Source organism: Papaver somniferum, chromosome 1 (assembly GCF_003573695.1).
Source record: "Papaver somniferum cultivar HN1 chromosome 1, ASM357369v1, whole genome shotgun sequence".
Classification (NCBI taxonomy): Eukaryota; Viridiplantae; Streptophyta; class Magnoliopsida; order Ranunculales; family Papaveraceae; genus Papaver; species Papaver somniferum.
Window position 1 is genome coordinate 46492191 of NC_039358.1, and position 23397 is coordinate 46515587.

The 23397-nt window shown below is 36.5% G+C and overlaps 2 protein-coding genes across 3 annotated transcripts; one reads left to right on the forward strand and one right to left on the reverse strand.

Moving 5' to 3' along the window:
• The first annotated feature begins 1789 nt into the window (after nt 1–1789).
• LOC113285311 (ABC transporter C family member 2-like) lies at nt 1790–19419 on the forward strand. Of its 2 annotated transcripts, none has more exons than XM_026534226.1 (29): nt 1790–1981; nt 2245–2654; nt 2992–3170; nt 4288–4327; nt 4735–4891; nt 5321–5435; nt 5525–5605; nt 5768–5792; nt 5949–6005; nt 6500–6565; nt 7292–7366; nt 8107–8214; nt 8814–8948; nt 9874–9980; nt 10068–10161; nt 10400–10567; nt 10942–11082; nt 11409–11615; nt 11773–11871; nt 12021–12173; nt 12725–13104; nt 13583–13763; nt 14119–14442; nt 14877–15633; nt 15832–15953; nt 16168–16413; nt 17284–17698; nt 18409–18508; nt 19097–19419. In XM_026534226.1, the coding sequence occupies exons 2-28, from the start codon at nt 2322–2324 to the stop codon at nt 18498–18500; spliced, it is 4857 nt and encodes a 1618-aa protein (XP_026390011.1). In that variant the 5' UTR covers nt 1790–1981; nt 2245–2321; the 3' UTR covers nt 18501–18508; nt 19097–19419. The 2 variants fall into 2 exon arrangements, with proteins under 2 accessions (XP_026390011.1, XP_026390018.1); XM_026534233.1 differs by having other exon boundaries at nt 19127–19409.
• Nucleotides 19420–20350: 931 nt separating this feature from the next.
• On the reverse strand, nt 20351–21640 carry LOC113285329 (zinc finger protein CONSTANS-LIKE 9-like). Its single transcript, XM_026534242.1, has 2 exons — nt 20957–21640; nt 20351–20774 (listed from the first exon to the last, which is right to left on the reverse strand). Exons 1-2 carry the CDS (start codon nt 21581–21583, stop codon nt 20526–20528), a joined length of 876 nt encoding a protein of 291 aa, XP_026390027.1. The 5' UTR covers nt 21584–21640; the 3' UTR covers nt 20351–20525.
• Nucleotides 21641–23397: the final 1757 nt, after the last annotated feature.

Sequence of the window (23397 nt, forward strand, 5' to 3'; positions counted from 1 at the left end):
ACGACTTGCAAATTGTTTGACTCGCCAATCCCCATAGGAAATGGCCTCGGCTTCTCTGTACTCTATTTTGGAAGAAATAGTTTAACACCCTGTCTAATAGTGCTCTCTATGTCAAAGTAAATAGCAACTACATATACAAATCAGAGAGAAAAAAGAGAAAGCAAGAAACAAGATTTTTAGAAGAAGAAAAAAAGAACAAACCAAAACTAATGCCTGAAGGACAAACAATTGTGTTCTCAGTTAGGTAAAGCCCACTTGAATGCATAAGCCACAATTTGCATGACTTGGCTGGGACGGGAGTACAAACGCCTCTCGTCATTCAGACGTGAAATGAATTATCTCCCATGTCTATATGTGTCTGCTTGGGGTACAAATGCCCTTTTATAATACAGACATGACATCAATTCTGCCAAACCTATTCAATTCAAGAGAATAAGAAAGCAAAGACAGTCACTATAGTACATAAGTTGAAAAGAACATTTATATGTTTGCACAAGCTTAGACATATTAATCAATCCTTCACAAGTAAAATGATGGCTACATAATATCATGCAAACTACACTGTTTCTTCCATTTCAACCTACCAGCCAGCCAACTCTACTCGTGAGTTCGCTTGCTCGTACCTGAATGATGACCATCCCATCCAAGTAACTAGCTGTTGCCGGTGTTACTATGATAAAATCTTCGGGTGATGACAATCAACGATGACATAATTCGAAAGCACAAGAAATCAAAGAAAGGAAAAGTTTCGGTTGCCCAAGCATTTTGGATCTCCATTGAAAAAGAAGACTATTATTGGGACGTCACACTCCAATAGAGGGGCTTCACTTGAATTCTTAATGTCCAAAAAAATGGTTATGGGATATCCTAACACATATACATAATGTCTAGATTACCCTTTAACTAGAAGTGATTTTACGTCTAGGTTTGGATTAATTTCAACCGTAGAATTTTATTTGCATGTAGTTTTACGTCCAGGTTTGGATTAGTTTTAACCGTAGAAGCTCATTTTACGTCTAGGTTTCTTTTAATTCCAACCGTAGAATCCGATTTTACGCCCAGTTTTCTTTTAATTCCAACCGTAGAAGTGATTTTACGTCCAGGTTTGGATTATTTTCAACCGTAGAAGTGGTTTTACGTCCAGGTTTGGATTAATTCCAACCGTAGAATTTTATTTGCATGTAGTTTTACGTCCAGGTTTGAATTAGTTCCAACCGTAGAAGCTCATTTTACGTCCAGGTTCCTTTTAATTCCAACCGTGGAAGTGATTTTACGTCCAGGTTTGGAATATTTCCAACCGTAGAAGTGATTTTACGTCTAGATTTGGATTATTTCCAACTGTAGAAGTTTATTTTAAGGCCAGTTTTCTTCCCACAAAAACTTTGTCCCAGAATTCACCAAGTATACAGCAAAATTCATTAATTTAATTTTTATATAATTAAATTAAATTAAAATTAATTAAATAATGGTTGTTTAGTTATTACAAAATTATTTGAGATAAGGGGTTTTGATATTACTTATGGGTGATCCGTTTTTGTCCTATTAGATGACGGCCCTCTAATAAAATGTGACGCCCCAATAATAATCTTAAGAGTCAAAACTGCCATTTTTGACTCTAGTCAAGAGTCAAACATGTTTGTAGGAAAATAACAAAAGTACTAAATAACGAAGCCATAATAACGAAAATAGAATCTTTAATGTTCACCACGTCAGCAATGACGATCAATTCTTTAAGAGTAGGTTTTTGTCTTCACTTTCACTTTTTCTTCCACGAGGACCGGGGGAGGAGGAGGGAAAAATCAGTGGCCAAAAAGATCAGATCCAACTTTTTCTTCATCCATTCATTCATCTCCCTACAGCCCAACTTTTTCCTCCACTTTTTCATTATTTGGATTCTTTATTATATTCCCTCACTCACACTGTCTCTGAATCTTATTCTTCTTCTTCTTCCCAAATCCTTGCTCGCTCGCTCGCTCATGGAGTAAGCTCCTCTCCTCCTCTTTCTCTCTCTGTTTAACTGTTTCTTTCCCACTTTACACACTATCTACCTGTATTTAGTTGTTATGGAGTTGTTTATTTTTAGATTTTCCACTTCATTTGTCCATTTTTGTTCATGAAATTAAAAACGGAATTAATTGAGTGGATTTGCATGTTTTTTTTTTAATGATTTTGAGGATTTCTTGAGATTTTAACTCTATTAATTGATTGAGTTCTAATTGAGAGGTATTGATATGTATGTTGCAGAAATAACTGGGTATGTGTGGATTGAGGAGTGATTATTGGAGTGGAAAGTAAAATTGGTGCTTAGAAGTGGAGTAAGGATGGGGTTTAAGCCATTGCTTTGGTATTGTAAGCCTGTGGAGAATGGTGTGTGGGCGAAAGTTGTCACAAATGCATTTGGTGCTTATACGCCATGTGGAATGGATACTTTGGTGATTTCGTTTACACAGTTAGTGCTTATATGTTTATGTGTTTATCGAATATGGAAAACGGTGAAGGATGTTACAGTCAAGAGGTTTCAGTTGAGATCGAATTACTTCAATTACTTTTTGGGGGTTTTAGCTGCTTATTGTGTTGGGGAGCCGGTGTTTCGATTGGTTACAGGAATGTCAGTTTTCAATGTTGATGGACAGTCTGGGCTTGCTCCATATGAGGTGCGTGTGCTTTTCTTACATTGTCACTTAGTTTTCAGTTGAATCTTGTACTTGTTTATAGTTTTGCGCATTGATATGAGCATGTATGCTCTCTTGGCATATAAAATTGAAACAAATCGATATGCTTCAGTTCTCTGAATGCTGGAGGATTAAAATATCATTGTCTCCTCCAATTAACTGATAATTAGTAGAAGATACATTGTAAGTGGCTTGTAAGTTTGTATATGTTTAGCAACTGATAATTAGTAGAAGATACATTGTACTTGATCCCGCTAAACTGTTTGTATATATTTTGCAACTGATGGGATTTTACCTTTGTTCCGCAATCCTGTATCAGATGTTTTCTCTTGCCATTGAGGCTCTTGCATGGTGCTCAATGCTGGTTATGCTTGTTCTAGAAACTAAAATCTACATCCGCGAATTCCGTTGGTATGTCCGTTTTGGAATGATATATGTGCTTGTAGCGGATGCTGTTATGCTTAATCTCGTGCTCTCTGTAAAAGAATACCTCAATCTGTGAGTTATCCATTCAATTTTTTTGCTCATACCTTTTTGAAAGTGGCTTGTAAGTTTTGGTCCATATTGTTTTTTGCTATTCCTGACGTTTATCTGAAACATTACGACGCCCCATTCACATATGGTCAATATGTTTATCATGTTGTCTTATCTTTTCCGTTTCATTTCTTTACCTTTATTTCTCAAAAAACACTTTGTATTGTTTTAGGCTGGGTTGCGCCGATACTTGAGAATTATGTACGTACACGAATCGGATTCTCCGATACCCGTATCGGATACCATACCCTCCGATACTTCCCAAAAGGCTTATCAAAAATTTATTAGTTTTCCTAGAGGTTTTTTCTTCAGTTTTTTTTTTTGTAGGATCGCTCTTGCTTTCACGTGCTTTGTACATGTGAAGAGGAGAAACACTTAAAAAGAAATTGAAGGAGTTTACATCCTTCATAATGAGGGTTGAGAGAGGAAATTTCAAGTTTGCTAGCAATGTTAGACTGAAATGTTGTGATATATAGGTGTACAATGAGTGTTTTTGGGATTAGACTGAATTTGTGTGCTCTAATACATTCTTGAGTCCTATAAGATTGCATTTGCAAATATTTATGTATGTGGTATCCATACGTATCCGTATCGGCCATTTTCGGAGATGCCGAATCGGATTCTTCGATACGTACCAGAATCGGATACCGTACCAGTATCTGTGCAACCCAGGTTTTAGGTTTTTATATGAGTTCTTTCATTTTATTTGAGATGATCTCAACTAATTGAAACATGAGACGAGGTAATTAAATAACAGGCCATTAAAATATGGATTTTACTATATTTACGGAAACATCTATGAACTAGCATAAGAAAAGATACATGTTCATCACTTGGCAGCATCATAACCCATCACATATTATATTTAAACCAGCTACAAATGCTCATTATGGCTTATGATAATTGGTCGTCCAAGATTTCGTAGATCAAAATATTCTTTTCTTGTTACCATGTCACTACCATTGTGGGCATTGGCATATACCAGAAATGGATACTGGAGCCGGATTATTATGTTCTTCACTTTGCTGGGTTGTAAAGAAGGGCAATGGATTCTCTCAAACTTTGTATTTTCTCTATGCAGATCTATATTGTATATCTACACCAGTCAAGTTGTTTGCCAGGTTTGTTTTCTAGCTTTTGCGATCCTTCTCAACTTGTCCAGTTTTTATTTTAGAGAGCACTGCACTGGTATGCGAAAGCAAACATAGTCAAGAATATCTAAAGCATCAAAAATTGCTCTCTTCGTCTCATCTAGACGATAATGTGGATGTGACTTAAAATCATATTGTCCTCCAGTAGGCTGTAGCTTGTAAGCTGACAAAAAAATAGCTTCGGTTCTGCTCAAATGTTGTTTAGTTTTGAAAGTTGGTTGAGAACTGATACCTATTGATATCTAGGGAAGCCACTGGTCTCACCCAAATTATTAGGGGTCCTTTATTTATTTATTATTTTATTTTTTTCAGTTTTTGGTTATCCTTCAGAAACAGATGAACTGCATTTTCATTCTAGGCATACCATTTTTCTGCAGATCTTGTTTGGAGTTCTATCAATTTTTTACATTCCTGATGTTGATCCATATCCGGGGTACACTCCAATAAGGGAAGAGTTTGTTGATAACACAGAGTATGAATCTCTTCCTGACGGAGAGCAGATTTGTCCAGAGAGGCATGTCAACGTAATCTCCAGTAAGTTAAGGGTTCAGTGAATATTCTTTTCTTCATTTTCTGTAATTTTAAAGTGAATCAAACATGATTAACGGGGCAATCCTATTAATGGCTTTTGTGAAGCCAGATTCAAGGCATATTTTGTTTCGTTTCCAGTATATAACCATATTTGACACTCCACATCTATATTCTAATCATCAACGCGCTTGTACCTGTGAGAATCCGCCTGATACACGGCGCTTTCCCCCTGCTGTCTGGAGTCCGAGTCTGTTGACTGGACCCTTGGGCTATAAAATAAAAGGACACGGCTTTTGGGGAAGATTGTCATGTCTTCTTTCATTACCGAACCTGTAGCACCTTTCATCATAGGACCTGTAGCAGCCCTTTAAAAGTTATTGAGTTAATTCAGTTGTTTATCCTCATCTGATGCTGTTTTTGTGCGCCTGGCAGAGATACTGTTCTCATGGATGACACCCCTCATGCAGAAAGGTTATAGCAGACCCATAACTGAGAAGGATGTGTGGAAATTAGATACATGGGACGAGACTGAGACACTGAATGCCAAGTATTCATCATGTCGCCTCCCTTAACATTAGTTCTCATGTGATCTTTAGTGTATCTAGTGTTTATCTCATTTTGATAATGCATTTGTAGATTCCAGAGCTGCTGGCTTAAAGAATCTCAAAAACCCAGGCCATGGTTGTTGAGAGCTCTAAATAGTAGTGTTGGAGGAAGGTAGGAATTGCTGCATAGTTTATAAGTGTTTCCATGATTCATTGTCAACCCCTCTTTGGTAATATTACCCTAAATTAATCTGCTGTCATCCATGTTATCATGTACTCTGTTGTGCTTATGGTAGTCAGAATCTGATCACATTCTTTTATGTTTTCTTTCTAGGTTTTGGCTGGGAGGTTTCTTTAAGGTATGAACCCCCCTCTTCTCTGGTGATATGTCCATTTGGTTAAAAATGAAATATCGTAGGCTCCTAACTGCATCTCATTTGAACTTTCTTTATACTATAATTGTATGCCGTCTAAGCTATTTCTACAATACTGATCCCTGCTTAATCACTCTCTAGATTGGAAATGATCTTTCTCAATTCGTGGGGCCCGTCATACTGAGTCTCCTCTTACAGGTTAGTCTTTCTTGCCCAATGCTTTCTATTTGTATGATTTCACCAACTAATTAATTGTCTGATAATAACGCAAAGTAGTAAAGTTGATATATAAACTCATTTTCTTTTTCCTGTTTATCTGGAGCCCTTAACTTTACACGTGTCATTGTCATAGACAAGTGTGATTTTCAAAAACACTACATGCTATCATCTACAACAGTTACTATAGAACTCGTTCTCTCTCTCTCTCTTTCCTTCTCGTTTTGTAAGTAAATGAAACTGAGCACTGATTTTCTACTACTACAATTTTCCTGACAAGAGAATTACAGACCGCGTCTTCTAAGTTGCAAAATTCAAGGACCACTTTTAATTTCTATAGCAGAGCCAACTCATGTCTTCTTATCTCTTTCCTGCTGCATAACTGTCTGAGAGAAGGATTTTAATTCGCTGCTTCTGATTTGATAAATTAATGTGTTTTTAGAAGGTCGTAATTCATTTGTTACAATTATCCACAGTCTATGCAAAAAGGGGAGCCAGCTAGGATTGGTTACATCTACGCCTTCTCAATTTTTCTCGGAGTGGTACGAATCATTACTTGCATATCTTTATTTCTTTTTCCTAAGTGTGACTAAATTTCTATTTCTCAAAAATAGAACGTGACACACAAGGATTTTTATGATATACAAGATTTACTTAGCTTATTGTTCTTGTGGGTTTCTAAAACATGCATGATAACAATGTTCCATTGCAACATAGGGATTTTCGCATTGTCATGCGGATAGTAGTCAGTGAATTTGGGTAAACCTGTTTTTATTTGGTTATCTCATTTTAATCTTCTAGTTCTCATGCTGGAGACTTTTGTTTCCTTTAGCTGTTACTTCCATTGGTAGAAAATATAAGGAATTGTCTAGGGGATTGAAAGAGAATCTGTTGGTAAATAACATAGGGGAGGTTGTCAAATTGAATTTGCATCAAGGAAGCTTCATAACCCTAGTAAGTAAATTGTGTAAGATATAGGTCCACTTGTGTTGTGGTAATCTCACTTTTATTAACCTCTTTTTTACATGTGAATATGATGATTTTTGAATCCGAGTTCAAGTAAGATGTTGAAGATTGCAAGTGTTTGTGCTGCAAGGCTCCACTGTTATCTACTCAGTTATTATGTCACCTTTTATTTCCACATCATGGCTAGACCATCTTTTGAAGCCAATGCATTTTTTGAAGTTTTTTCGAATACTGTTTTATTAATTGCACTGAAAGTTGCATATTCAATTTTTTTTTTTTAACTTGAGCCTTGTATTTTACAGGCCCTAGGGGTGCTTTCTGAAGCTCAATATTTCCAGAATGTAATGCGTGTGGGTTATCGCCTAAGAGCAACCTTGGTATGATAATTGAAATTTGAATCGACACTCTTTCATACAGTTTTTTTTTTTTAATTAAATTAGCTGCTATCAAATTTGATGCGACCTCTTAGTTTTTAAGGAAGAGTTCAATATGCACAATATTTTTCTTCTGGAATGAAGTTTCTCTGGAAACTTGTCATTTTGGATGATGTACTATTTCTTGGCTGGTCTTCAAGTTGTTTTTTCCTTACATTGTGAGGCCTGGACTCGGCTTCTAGTTGGATTCACCTACTATTTTTCTAAGTTATTTAGAGCTAACTTTTCATTTCCCGGTAACTTAGGTCTTGATATTGTTTATTTCTTCGCTTCTAAATTTTAAGGCGTCTGACTAGCCAACAATCAAACTATCCGCAGACCGACTAGGAGCTTTTATAGTCAATTAAAGGCCAAATCTCTGCCAGGCGCAACAAGAACAATTAATACCCCTTTCCCAAATCCAAAATGCGTATAACTTTTCTTAGAAGACATAACATCTTCTTTTCAATTTAGACGCTGGGATCCATGTGTTCCATTTTAACTAATAACTTTTGCAAAAAAAGAAAATGGATTTTATAACTGCAGAATGTTTCGTTTTCTTGATTTGATTTCGGCAATACAAAATAAAGCCTGAAAACCATGATTTATCATGTTTGACTCTGCATTCTTCAAATGTCAGTGTAATGTATAGGAGTTGTTCTGGCAGTATGTATACATCTAATTTTGCATCTCTTTAATTTCAGGTTGCTGCCGTGTTTCGCAAGTCACTAAGATTAACACATGAAGGGCGAAGGAAGTTCCCTTCTGGAAAAATAACCAACTTGATGACAACAGATGCTGAAGCTCTTCAGGCAGACTCTCTCTCTCTCTCTCTCTCTCTCTCTCTCTCTCTCTCTCACACACACACACACACACACACACACACATTTCCTTACCATATATATATGTCATTTGACACACCCCAGAAATTCTTTATCTAGTCCGATGTGACCATTGCATCAACATTTATCTCCTCGATCCCCAAGTTCTGATTCAGATTGTCAGATCTATTGTGGTTGAGGCATCAAAATGATGGGTGCTATATTAAAATAAATATCTTCTTCTAACATAATGTCATTTAGGTACTGCTTCATGTTGTTGCTACTGGTGTTTGCATACTCTAGAAATTCAGATAATGTTACAGGCGAAGTGATCTCTATTTGGATATTTGATATTGTATGGTGATTACAGTTATCCTGAAGTATGAGAACATAACATTAGATCTATTTGGATATTTGATTCTGTAATATTCATCTCTGATAGTGGTTGAGAAGCTAAATCTGTATGAATGTATATTACATCATCAATTTGTATCTCTTGGGTAACAGCAAACTCAATTTAAGTCCAAGATTCCAACACCTGTAATCTGACGGTAGGCGTGAACGCTAATGAACTGTTTTTCTTCTTTCAGCAAATATGTCAACAGCTACATAGTTTATGGTCCGCGCCATTTCGCATCGTCATCTCCATTGTTCTTCTGTACAGTGAGCTTGGTGTTGCTTCGCTGTTAGGTTCCTTCATGCTAGTCTTGTTGTTTCCTCTACAGGTCTGTCTGTCTCTCTCTCTGTCTCTCTCTCACACACTCCTTTATATTAAAATGTAAAACTACCTTGTGGATCCTGTTCATCAGAACAGAAGTTGTGTTTGGTGTATGTGATATTCTTGAGCGTGATATCATTAACATGGTGGAGAACTAATATTAATTCCTTTTATCTAGTGGTCAGAGTGGAAGATTTTGAACTAACCTATATGCATGAAAGGAATAAGTTATGTCCGATATGTGTGCCACATGTATAAGAATATTGTATCATTAGCATGAGTTTGTTATTTCTCTAAGCGAGACAGGATAGTTATTTAAACAAGCCAAGCAATTAGGTAGAAACTTCAAGAGTAATTTCCTGATATTGTTTGTAGGTGCATGAGTGTGAATATACAGATAACTGGAATTGGAGTTGGAGGAAATTTGTGTCACATTGTAGATTTTGACATGTGCATCTGTTTGCGTGAGTAGAACTTATATCTAGGAGTGTTGGAGATCTGAAATTGCAGTTTAGCTTATCACGATACATTGAGAATTTATTTGAGTGATTTCTATTTTAAGTTTTTTCATGTGGCTCACTGGACCTTAGGTTCTAGACATCTCTTTAATCAGCCTTAGGGTAACCGGTACTGAATAAAATGAACGTGCCACGTGTAAAACCTTGGAATATTATTCTGTGAGACAAATTTAAATGTCTGGTTGAAGATAAAGCTTTTACTGCAACTACGTATAGGGTACTGAGTTATATCCAGAATTCATTTAGGATAATTAAGGGTTTGAGTTTGATAGATGTTTAATTTGCTTAATTAGCAGTCGGAGTTGCCTTTGTATCTTCTCCATTCTCCTTCATATGAACTTATATGGTGTATACTATTTACTTACTATTTTTGTCAATATTATTTACTAACTTTTGATCTTTTGTGGGGAATAGACCTTTGTAATAAGCAAAATGCAGAAGTTGTCCAAGGAGGGTCTCCAACGCACTGACAAGAGGATTGGTTTTATGAGTGAAATTTTGGCTGCAATGGATACTGTCAAGTATGATCTTTGATAACTGTTACTCTTCAATATGAATTAAGATTTTGGGAGATATCATTCTGACTATTTATATGGATTTGTAAATAGATGCTATGCATGGGAGGGGAGCTTCCAATCTAAAATTCAAAGCGTCCGTGATGATGAGCTCTCTTGGTTCCGGAAAGCTCAACTACTATCAGCGGTGGGTAATATAACTGGTCATGCCTAGCTGATGGCAACATTAATTGATTTCCGTTTCGGATATGAAATGATATGCATAAGGATCAAACTTAGTAATAATAAAGTGGCTTCTGCTGGTTTGACCTTAATTATGTTTTATACAAATAGCTATTTAGGGACAACATGAATAGGCTTTTCTTGCATATGTATACGTCTTAGTTATCACATCCATTTGGCCTCTTATTGTTTCTTTCTTGCAGTGTAATGTGTTCATCTTGAACAGCATCCCGGTTGTGGTTACGGTGATTTCATTTGGGATGTTCACTTTGCTTGGTGGGGATTTAACACCTGCGAGGGCATTTACATCACTTTCGCTGTTCGCAGTGTTAAGATTCCCTTTATTCATGCTCCCTAATTTGATTACTCAGGTGCTGCCTCTTATCTTTATATTGTTATTTTACTTTGATCTGTGTATCTTTTTATTTTGAGACTAGAGCTGCGGCTACCACACTTTTTAGGTTAGTAATATTTTCAGATCTTGTTAATTTTGTATTTATTAGAGAAAAGGACTCTCCTTAATAAAAAGTTAAATATGATTGCTTACTAAATGACATCATTTTCTTTAGTACTGGATAGTTAAATCTCAGAGTCCATAGAGAAATGTGTTACAGTTTGTGCCATGTGTTAATACACGTTAGTTGGATACCCTTTGCCACAATTATTGCTGTGAAGGATATGTTATCTGTCATTCTTATTTAATGTATAGTTAAGAACCCAATACTGTTTCAAATCTGTTTGACAGGTTGTAAATGCAAATGTTTCGCTGAAACGTCTTGAGGAATTATTTTTAGCTGAAGAGAGACTTCTTTTGCCCAACCCACCACTTGAGCCAAGTCTTCCAGCTATATCGATCAAGAATGGCAACTTTTCTTGGGATTCAAAGGTTTGGCTTTCGAGTTCATTTCTCTTTGTTGGTTACTTATAATGTGGTAAATATGCTTTATCGGTCACAATTATGTTTTAGAAGCTGGAATGGTTGTTTCATTTGTATCCTCCGCTTATTGAGGACAGAGGTGTGCACCTGATGATTAATATCACACTATATTTTAGACCTTGTTAATTTAGTCAAATGCTTGAGCTTCGATGCAAAATAGTTTGTAGTAAATTATCCTCTAACGTAATTAATTGCTGAAAATCTTGATCTTATTCATGTGCCCATGTCTGCGTTCTTATGGTTTAGCTATGTTTGTACCTGTATTTTCATTTCAGGCAGAGAAGCCCACATTATCAAATATCAATTTAGAGATACCTGTTGGTTGCCTGGTGGCTGTTGTTGGCAGTACCGGTGAAGGGAAAACGTCACTGATATCGGCTATGCTTGGGGAACTACCTCCAGCTGCTGATGTAGATGCCGAGGTTGTTGTTCGAGGAACCGTTGCTTATGTTCCACAGGTTTCGTGGATCTACAATGCAACAGTGAGTTGGAGTCTTCTTATGTCCGTCTTCTTGATTTGATTTGAAGGCGGATAAAACTAGCTATATATCTGTTGTACTTGCTTGCCTTCTTGGGTCCCAGTAACATATATGGCCAAGTCCACTATCCTTTTAATAACTCCAAAATCATGTTTACCAGGTACGAGACAACATATTATTTGGCTCTCCGTTCATATCTGCACGCTATGCGAAAGCAATAAGTGTGGCTGCATTGCAACACGACCTCGAAGTACTTCCTGTGAGTATTATGTCTTGGGATAATGTTTTTGTGATGTATCTTGTCTGGGCTGCCTGTCCTGACATATATAATGCTCCTCTACACCTTATTCTTCTATTTTGTATTTGTAGCCTGCGATCCTTGTTGTCTCACACACTTTATTTTATCAGGGTGGTGACCTCACAGAGATTGGAGAAAGAGGTGTGAATATTAGTGGTGGGCAAAAGCAAAGAGTTTCCATGGCTAGGGCAGTCTACTCTAATTCTGATGTTTACATATTTGATGACCCTTTAAGTGCTCTAGATGCTCATGTTGGTCGTCAGGTAATCACATCTTTTGATACAGTAATATTTTTGGGTTGTTGATAACAAAAACGATTACTCTTTTTGTAAGCGTGTATGTGATCAATGAAGTGTTTGTGGTCAGCTTATATCCAAATGCAGTTTTAACGCAATTTCTTTTGATGGTCATACATCTAGGTTGTTAAATACACAATTAGTTCTAATTTTTTGTAGTAATAGCAGCTGTTACTGGAAAACAAATAGCACAACACTGAGTGAAGGGAATATGTTTCAGTTTTCGAAAATGTTTGGTTAGGTCCGCACATTGTCTCTTTTCCTTTCTTCTTGCAGAAAGAACTCATTGAATATGTTAATTTGATTGGCATAAAAGTAAAAAATTATCAAAAATAAATATCAACATACACCTTTCAGAGTAACAATAAAAAAAAAAAACTAGAAAAATGCATCTGCTGTTGCCTAGAAATCATATGTAATAATATATATGGAAACTTCCTTCCTTCCCCTTTCAGGTTCATCATTTCACTTCGTTTCAAAGAGTTTTTGTTTGGAACTAAATCATCACTAATTTTCAGGTTTTTGATAAATGTATCAAAGAAGAATTGCAAGGCAGAACCAGGGTGCTTGTCACAAATCAACTTCATTTTCTACCCCAGGTGGACAGAATTCTACTAGTTCACGATGGTATGGTGAAAGAGGAAGGAACATTTGAGGAACTGTCAAATAATGGGGTATTGTTTCGAAGCCTAATGGAAAATGCCGGCAAGATGGAGGAGCATGTAGAAGAAAAGAAAGACCCTGAGAAACTTGAGGAAAAGGGTCCTCCAACCAATGGTGAGGTGAATGGGGTGCTAAAAAGTGATAGTCAAACAACTAAAGGGGAAAAAGGCAAGACCGTTCTTGTCAAGCAGGAGGAACGAGAAACAGGTGTTGTCAGCTGGAATGTTTTGATGAGGTAAAGATTCATGTCCATCCACATTTCATGCTAAAACAAATATCCATGCACAGCAGGATTGTGGATACAATCATAATTTTGGTGATTTTTTTCCTTCATTTGTTTGTGTTTATCCTTTTGCTTGTGGAACGTATTACAAGGAACTTCAAACTTATCAGGAGGCACATGTATTAGATTTGTCCATGAAAAAGTGGATTTGGAAACATCTTCCTTATATGATAGACTTGCATCATATTGTTTCCTGTTCTTTTGTCAGTATGGAACTTTCTTCTAGCAAAGGTGTCTTTGATAACAGAATTTAGGGGGCTCAGTACATCACAACCTTTCCTATGCATATTTCCCTGTGAACGGTTCTATAATAAATCTCTTTGGTACAGTCCATCCAAAAGGAGTCTAAAATACAGTGGCTGTGGTATGTAGTCCATCCTGAAGGATTTCCACTGGATTATCTATGATAATATTGTAAACCTTTTTGCAGGTATAAGAATGCGATGGGAGGCTTATGGGTTGTTATTATACTCTTTACCTGCTATATATCAACTGAAGTTCTCCGAATTATGAGTAGCACGTGGTTAAGTGCATGGACTGACCAGAGTACGCCCAAAACCCATGGTCCAGGTTTCTACAATCTGGTGTATGCTTTGCTGTCTTTTGGTCAGGTAAAAATGCACAAGTAGATGCCACTTCTAACTTTGATCTGTTCGCTTTTTTATTCATTATTTTCTGAGTTCTGGTAATTTACTTGAGATTTGAGAATGGCGTCAAATTGAGAACCTTAGATTTTTTAAGAGAACAAAATGTAACTGTTGGCAATAGATGGTTCATTTTGGCATTTGTTTATTTTCACCGGATTCAGGATGTTTGATTTTCAGATATTCTGCCTTCAATGTTTCTGTCCTTTATAAGCCAATTTGTTGTTTTTCACGGTTTTCCTTATAAGTAGTACTGTTGTGTGATACTGTGAATACCAGCTACTTAGAAGCCCTTTGCATAAACTTTTTTGCTATCTTTCAGGTCTTAATCAGCTTGTTACAATCTTATTGGTTGATCATATCAAGTCTTTACGCTGCCAAAAAGCTGCATGATGCAATGCTACATTCTATACTACGAGCTCCAATGTTATTTTTTCACAGTAATCCAATTGGGCGAGTAATCAATAGATTCGCGAAGGATCTGGGTGACATAGATCGCAATGTTGCTGTGTATGTGAATATGTTTTTTGGCCAAACATTTCAGCTCATTTCTACGTTTGTGCTGATAGGCATCGTGAGCACCATATCCTTGTGGGCCATAATGCCACTCCTGATCGTGTTTTATTCAGCTTATCTATATTATCAGGTATATATACTTTTCAAATAATGCTGATTTGATAAGAAATATCCTTACATGTTGATAGTTGATCTCATTGACCACCTTTTTGGTGAATGGTTAGTTTTACTTGGAAAAAATTCTGGATATATTGCAGCCAAAAATGCACAGTAGTATATTATTGCCGTCATTACTCATTCTTACAAAAAATATGCTGGCGAGGATGTTCTCCATGATGGGGTATTGGGATCATCCTCTAAAAATCAGATGACTTTTAAAACTCAAGTAACCTATTTGATCCCATTTTAATGTGTTCCAGAATCAGTTGAAAATGAATATTTGGTACAGTACTTTGATTGTCAGTGATTCTTTTTCTTATCTGTTCTGTTCTGTTCTTTCCTCTTTTCCTCTTTTTTCTTTTTTTAACTTTTTGAACATAAGGAGCACCATTTTGGTCTTTCCAGAGCACAGCACGTGAAGTAAAACGGTTAGATTCAATATCAAGATCTCCTGTTTATGCACAATTTGGAGAAGCGTTAAATGGTCTATCAACCATTCGTGCATACCAAGCCTATGATCGGATGTCTAATATTAATGGGAAATCAATGGACAATAATATCAGATACACCCTTGTGAACATCAGCGCTAACCGCTGGCTTGCTATCCGTTTGGAAACCCTAGGAGGCATTATGATTTGGCTAACAGCAACTTTTGCCGTCATGCAAAATGAGCGGGCGGTGGACCAAGTGGCATTTGCATCTTCAATGGGTCTGCTTCTTAGTTACGCCTTAAATATAACAAACCTGTTAACAGGTGTTCTTAGATTAGGAAGTCTGGCTGAGAACAGTCTAAATGCTGTCGAAAGGATAGGCACATATGTAGATTTACCTTCAGAGGCTCCGGCTGTTATTGAGAATAACCGACCCCCTCCAGGATGGCCTTCATCAGGATCGATCAAGTTTGAAGATGTTGTCTTAAGGTACAGGCCTGAACTTCCTCCCGTCCTGCATGGCTTGTCTTTCACAATCTCTCCTAGCGAGAAGGTTGGAATAGTTGGAAGAACTGGTGCTGGGAAATCTAGTATGCTCAACGCTTTATTTCGAATAGTAGAACTGGAAAGGGGAAGAATCTTGATTGATGATTATGATGTTGCAAAGTTTGGTCTGACAGATTTACGTAAAGTACTCGGAATTATCCCACAGTCACCAGTTCTCTTTTCAGGTATGCAGTTCCCGGAGTTGGTATTTATTCTAAAGCTAGGAATGCATGAGTTAGTTAGAAATGCATGTCTGACATCCAATTAGGGATCCATTTCTGCTGAAGGGGCCATAAAAGTGTAAGGTTATAGTCATGCAGTGACCCTTTTTTTGTTCTTAAAGTTGGCTTTGTTATTCTGATCACTTTCTTCATAACATCCAGGAACTGTCCGGTTTAATCTTGATCCTTTTACTGAGCACAACGATGCTGACCTTTGGGAAGCTTTAGAGAGAGCACATCTGAAGGATGTCATCAGAAGAAACTCTTTGGGTCTTGATGCTGAGGTAAATGTGCTAATGTCCTTAAAGATTAAAGGTAAAATGTTAAGTAATTTGATTGCTTACCATGGATATCTTCTGTAAGACTGGAACTACCTCCATTTAGAAACTATCAACTATTTATTAAAATCCATTAAATATTCAGTGTACTCACCTATAAATTCTTTTGTTTTACCTATGCAAAAAAACTTAACTAGAAATACAAATTCTCTTTGTATAGGTTACAGAATCGGGAGAGAATTTCAGTGTAGGACAAAGGCAACTTCTAAGTCTTGCTCGTGCCCTTTTACGGAGATCAAAAATACTTGTTCTTGATGAAGCAACAGCAGCTGTAGATGTTAGAACTGATGCTCTTATCCAGAAAACTATTAGAGAAGAATTTAAATCATGTACTATGCTCATTATTGCTCACCGACTTAATACCATAATCGACTGCGATCGTGTTCTCCTCCTTGATGCTGGCCAGGTACATATTCTCCACAGTATGTTGCTTGCTCATTTATTGTCTACTAGCGAAGTCATTTAAGATGAATCTTGGGTCAAGACTAGAACATCTATCTTACTCTGTAGTTAGGACTCACGTTATAGATTATTCGTGGAGAATATTATCCCAATTTACCAGTGGGTATAAATATAGACGTGCTTCAGCCTAGACATTTGCTCATCAGGGAACCACATGGGTTCATCCAAGAGCTAATTTGTTGAGGTCACCATCTGAACCTCTGGCTCATCAGAAATTGGTCGAATATCAATGTAGTTTTTCTACATTGTTCACCTTTGGCGGGGTACTTTCAGCCAAGAACTTTGGTGAAGGGAAGAACTAAAGCATTTCAGCCACACAAAACAAACAGGACAAGCCATAACTCTGTGCAGCTACCATTACAACCCTAAACAGCACCACACGCAACTGAAGCACAAAACACAGTAATACTAATTATTCTTTGCTGGTGTTCTTTTACGACACTATCTAGAATTCAACTTCCTTGAATCCTTGATTCTTTCACAAGTGGTCCCACATGAGCAGTAACATACTAAACATGGAGTCGGATATACTTGTTGATCTGCATATTATAAATCTATTATCCACCGCAGTTTATCTTGCTGACATGTAGAAGAATATAGATTGATCATATTATCAGTATAACCTTGAAGCTTCCTTGATTTTTTTTATTTCCTTACAGTATTGTTTTGGAGCATTGCTCGTTGATTTGACTACTCTTTAGTTTTTCGTCTTCTGATGAATCGGGCGTGTTTTACAGCTGTCATCCTTAGTCACAGATCAATGTCGTACTCCGTGTGCAGTTTTGATGTATTTTGGGAGTCTTTTTTTGACCAGGTTTCAGAGTTTGATACCCCGGAGGAACTTCTGTCAAATGAAGGGAGCTCTTTCTCTAAGATGGTCCAAAGTACAGGTGCTGCAAATGCGGAATACTTACGTAGCTTGGTCACTGGTAGTAGAATAGGAAAAGAAGAGTCCAGACGGCAAGATGGGCATAGAAGATGGTTGGCTTCTTCACGTTGGACTGCTGCTGCCCAGTTTGCTCTTGGAGTTAGCCTCAGTTCTTCACACAATGATCTGCAAAACTTGGAAATCGAAGACGATAACAATATCCTCAAGAGAACGAAGGATGCTGTCGTCACTCTGCAAGGAGTTTTGGAAGGAAAGCATGATAAAGCTATTGAAGAGACGCTAGACCAATACCAGGTTCCTAGAGATAGATGGTGGTCAGCTCTTTATAAAATGGTTGAAGGTACATCCATATTCCTACGCAAAATTCTTTCCTAATTCTTTCTACTTCATTATTAAAATATAACTATAATTGCAATACGACTTACGATTAGCCGTCAGATAGAATGCATCTGCCTGTCCATCACTGTTACCAGTCCGTTAATTTTGGTCTTCCTGAAAGTTCCCTAGAAATAAAATGTTCTATCAAAGATCCCATAGTCTGTATATCAAATCTCTCACACATACACACTTACCCTTAATCTGTCAAATAATACGGATTTTGAGGGTTCATCATTTTATCATACTGACGACTTTGTATGTCATACACTGTAAAAATTGCACTTCAACTGTGAGTTATTGCATTTGCACTACCATGTGAATAACATATATATTGTCCAAACGTTGGTGAACTCTTGATCTTAAATCAAAATCTTTTTGGCATAGGCATAGATTGGGTGCTGTAAAACAGAGCATGCAATTAGGGAAGTATTCCACCTTGATACTTCTTGAAGTGACGATAGCTTGTGGTGGTTAATTAATTTGTATCATTGTCAAACCCAGCATGTTCATAAGATATGGGAGTGCCATAGCATGATATATTGCATCTCACATGCCATTTCTGTTTGAGAGGAAACAGGCTTGTTTTAGATTTCACTTTTTTGCATCAATGTATTTGGTAGATACCAATCAGAGCATAATGATTTTGTTAATTAATTAATCGCTAACTTTCAGGTCTTTCGACGATGAGCAAGTTGGGCCGTAACAAGCTTCAACATTCCGAGTTTGAAGACAGACAGATTAATTGGGACCATGTTGAGATGTAATTAGTAAGGTAATTTTTATGTTTCCATCACTCTAATAACTCAACTTTACGTCACGTCTAAGGATTCAATCTGAGCAGTTTTTTCTGTCTATAAGCATTGAAACAAGAGTTTGAAATGTCCAAATGAAGAGCACTTGCATGTTACATAACTGTCTTATACAAACAACTGAGATTTACTAAAATGTCATGGTTCATTGTCACCTGTGTAAACTATTTATATGCCTGCTGCAAACTGAACCTTCTTTCATTATTTCTTTTATTCATAATTATTCCGAGTAAGCTTATGATTATATTTGCCGTGAGCTGAACTTGATTATTTGGAAGGGCATTTTTGTGGAGATTTGGGCTGGTCTCACCCGTATGACCTACTAATGATCCTAGTTTAACCTAAAACTTATCGTCTGTTAATTTGTTGAAATAAACAAGTCTGGGAGGTGCAGTGATTAGCAAATTTGATAATTTCTTTTTGTCATAAGAAAAATAATCAGGTTTTATTTTTGTAGTACATGCTACCAATAATTTTACACGATTGGAGTGCAAATATGTATCTATTGCTTAGCTTGGTAATGATATGTTTGTTTCTTTTTTTTCTTCCAGGTACTGATTTTTTTTTTTCGAGATCTGAAGGTTCAAATCAATGGCTTTATCGTTCAGTCCCCAAATGGAGCATAGTTGACTATTCATTGAGATGAGAAGAACATACAATGTTTCATCATGGAAATGAAGATCTAAACTCTTAACCAAATCTGAAATTTTTTCTGGTTCAAATTATGGTGAGGTGAAAATTTGCTTGTAATTAAATTTTGTAGGCTGAAACGTACAAAACAGTACAAGGTATAAGTGTGAAACTTGTACTTGTGTTTATACAGCAATGAATTAAATGTGCATCCAGAAAACCCAGACTCATATTTTGGTCACCATGCCCTGAAGGCTGAAGTAAGCTTTATTGAGATTAACCCAAAACAACTTATGTTTGCTTGGGAAAAGATCCCACCTCCCCCAAAATCTTTTCCCCGAAAAGGATCGGATTTTAAAACGACAACAAATCCGAATTTAGCTTGGTTTTTTTGACATTAGTGGTACACCATATAATCCCCCCTCTCCTAATAATGGAAAAAATTATCAAGTGGATCCATGAGGTTGGTAGCATGGAATCCTGTGTTCACTATTTACATGACGTCTTGTTAGTTATAAACAAGAAATGATTCTCACACGAAACTTGATGGAATCGTATTTTCGGCATCCTCACAACCACCAACCATCGCCATCCCCCATCCTATCCCACTTCCTAGCAACACTCCCCCAGTCCAGCCTTCCATAATTCTTGGTCACAAAAGCGGGGAGTATGGGGGACTTCCAAGAAATTCTACATTTTTCTGCCCATAATCTTGGTGCAATCTCTCCTGAATTGAACCCTATCTTTAAGGGTAATGAAGCTTCTAGGCTAGCCATGGACTTATTCACTTGGTGATGGACCTGGTGCAGAGTATGTGTCAGACGGCTGCTGATATCTTTCTATTTGATTGATTTATCCGTTTTTAGAGCTGAATGTTGTGTGATCTGAAAGTAGGAATTCACACTGTATATATGAATGCTTTCATAGAATTGGTAGAAATTAAGGTAAAGCTGCCTGGTCTACTCTTCTGTTAAATCTGCCCATTCTAATGTCTTGGTTATAATGAATTGAAAAAATATAAATTTTCTTTTGGAAAACTGAAAAGAGTCGCATTTGAAAGTGATATTTACAGATGGGATTTGCAGCATCCATATAAAAGCAAAAGAAGAAGATTTGATATTCAGAGACTTTCAGAGAAACGTTTATATCCACATATCCGAATTTGGTACTTTGAATTCGACCACCACAATTTTTTTTTGTAAAATAAAAGATCCTTTTCAATTTAATAGTACAAGTTAATAATAATACACTAGTTAGGAACATTAATTAACAATTAAATTGATCAAAAAAAACAAAAAAATATAATTATCTCCCAATAATTTTCCACTGTTATAATTGCATCAAAGAAAATCAGATAGCTGTTGGATCTTTACTTAATTTGCAAATAGCAAGTATTGATTCTGAAGATTCTTCAATTTCTTTACTGGATACAATTTTCTGTTCAAATCTTTTAAGGGAACCGATAAGAGTTGTTGAATTTGAAGTTGTTAAGGCTACTTTTCTATCTTTCAATGGTCTGAAAGAAATTACAGATGTTGCAACTTCTTCTTCTACTTCCATTGCTGCTGATGGCGAAGGTGAACAACCAATCTCATCATCCTAGAATAAACAAAAAATCATTGAATCAGAATTGCTGTTACAAATTAAAGTCAAAATTCAATTTCATTTAACAGATCTAAATTTAGAAAACAAACTATGTAATATTTGGGGAAAAAAAAGATTCTAAGCAATAATCGAACACAGTTTAAGATCTGAAGATTAATAAGGAAAAGAAGAAGTACCTGATGAAAACTGAGATCTAATTTCTCACGCATCCTCTTCAAAGGTAAAGAAACTGCTGCTGCTGCAATATTCCTTTTATCACCACCAACAGTACTAGTGCTGGTACTAAAATCTCTTCCGTTACAAACTACTAGTCTACTACTAGAAGAAGATTCATCAGTATTACTAGAAGAACAGCTAGGAATCGGCGGTGGAGGCGGTGTAGATGACCATGGAACCACTTGATTATCCGCATCTTCATCCTCATCATCATCCTCATCAGTTTCATCAATCTCATCTTCATCATCGGTTTCCTCGTCATCGTTCTCATCCGCATCGTGAAATTGATCATCATCATCATCGCTATCTTCTTTACGACTCTCTTCATCATCATCATCATTTCCATTACTTTTGTCACATCTCTTAACACATCTTTCACAAACTGAAATCGTATGTCCAAGTTTAGATCCTGAAGCTTTCCATGGCGTTGGCGATTGACATGAATGACAAAGTAAAACTCTTGTATGTCTAGCTACTAAGAAATTAGCACAATGAACTTTCTCATCACAATCCCAACACAAACTCGCTTGATCTGATTCACAATACATCCTTGCTGGTGCTTCACATAATTCACATTCTCTCATCATCTCTAATTATCCTCTCACTTACTTTACTCTTTGAAAAAAAAAAAAAGGAAAACTGAAAGAAAATCCTTTATTTGTGGATTTTTTTTCCTTCTTAAAAGAAAAAATCAGTCCTTGTCTAAGTTGAAGGGCAAAACGGACATTTTAAGACTCAGTTTTGGGAAAATATCTTGGACATGACCCACGTGTCATGAAGATTAAGGATAAAACTGGGAATTTAGTATTTGACTTTGCTTGTAAGCCTCAGAAGTGATGTTGTGCTTGTTGATTCTGGAATCCGACGTGGGATTCAGACAGTGAAGTTTCGATTCGATGTTGCTGATGTGGATGAATTGAGGCCACAGTTTTAAATTTCGACCCATGTGATATTCACCTGATATTGATTTCATAATGGAAGTCTTACGTGTTCGGAATTCAACGGTGGTTGCGTGATCTTACATCCTCACCTTTTGATTAAAATGATATTTTTTTATATTTGTTAGCAGTACTTGATATGGGCCCAAATGGGCATGCAGGTACAGGTTGGCGAGATATCTCAGCCACGAATGTTAGATGCATGATGAATTCTTTTAACCCATGCTGAAGTGGGATCTGTATCTGTTCAGGATGGATCGAATGAGCGGCCACATCACACATTCCAAATGGACCCACTTTCCTAACTTCATACAAGAGAGGGACGTGTAGATTGCAAGAAGATTTAACCGAGAAATGTCATGTCGGAAATCATGGGAGAAAATCTAGGAGTCTGAAACCGAAAACAAGAGCATATTATTCCACAGTTTTTGGTGTAAGCTTTAAACAAACTTTTTCCATGATTTGCAACATTTATTGGTCAATCTAATAGTTCATTCTAGCCCATAGGAATTAGCCTAAGTACTGGTTACAAAATGATGAAATGGTATTTACTTGGCAAGCTAATTATAAGAGCAAGCGCTATTATCAGTCATTTCTTGGCTACAATTATGGTTTGCAGCAAGCTGGTGGCAAGGAAAAAAAGAAAAGTACCATGGCAAAAGGTTACGGATCAACAAAACGATATAAATTTACAAAATTAGTGACAAAACCCATAGGTGAACAAACTAGTGATAAGAAAAAACCGGTCATGTTATTTTTAAGAAATAAAAACCGTTTCAAACAAAACTGGGACAAAAACCCCAATTCAAATAAATTTTTTAAAATTCAGTTTTTATTTGATTTCTAAATTCCAAAATTAACCTTCCGCATATAAAAACACTTTCAAAGGAAAGTTTGACGGAAACAAGAAAGTAAAAACGATTTTTTTCCTCTCTGAACCGAACAAATCAGATTCAGAAAAAATGTGATTCTTCTTTCCTAGTTTTCTTCGTTCTTTTCGTTTCAATTCAAAGATTCGTCATCATCTTCTCTCAATTTCAATTCAAAAATTGAGAGAGCAATTTTAGGTTTGTTTGATTGAAGAACCGGAAGAGAAGCTACAAGTTTTGAGATCTGTTTATTCGAGATACGTAGAAGAATCCAATTCAGTTGTTCGAAGAAGAGAAGATAAACGTAGTTGTTCGAAGAAGAGAAGAATCCAATTCGTTATTCGAGATCTGGTTGCAATTCAGTTTAGCTGAAATCATATTTCCGCTTTTCAAGTTGAAATTGAATCTCGAATTGAAGAATCCAGTTGGACAATCAATCAACTTCGCGTTGATCATCTTCGTCTTCATATTAATCTTCGTCTTCAAGGAATCAATCAACTTTTCAGGTATTCAATTCTCTTTTTTGTGTTGATTTTTGATTTTGTTTGTGTGAATTTGCTAGTCACTCTTGTCGAATAAACTGAATTGATGTTA

What these genes read in the sequence shown, in the direction of transcription:
- LOC113285329 (XM_026534242.1), bottom strand. Translation starts at nt 21,583, where the DNA reads ATGATGAGAGAATGTGAATTATGTGAAGCACCAGCAAGGATGTATTGT. An exon ending in TAGATCTCAGTTTTCATCAG is followed by an intron (nt 20,775 to 20,956) that starts GTACTTCTTCTT and finishes TGTTTATTCTAG; the next exon opens with GATGATGAGATTGGTTGTTC.
- LOC113285311 (XM_026534226.1), top strand. Translation starts at nt 2,322, where the DNA reads ATGGGGTTTAAGCCATTGCTTTGGTATTGTAAGCCTGTGGAGAATGGT. An exon ending in TCCCTAATTTGATTACTCAG is followed by an intron (nt 10,568 to 10,941) that starts GTGCTGCCTCTT and finishes TCTGTTTGACAG; the next exon opens with GTTGTAAATGCAAATGTTTC. An exon ending in GTCACCAGTTCTCTTTTCAG is followed by an intron (nt 15,634 to 15,831) that starts GTATGCAGTTCC and finishes CATAACATCCAG; the next exon opens with GAACTGTCCGGTTTAATCTT.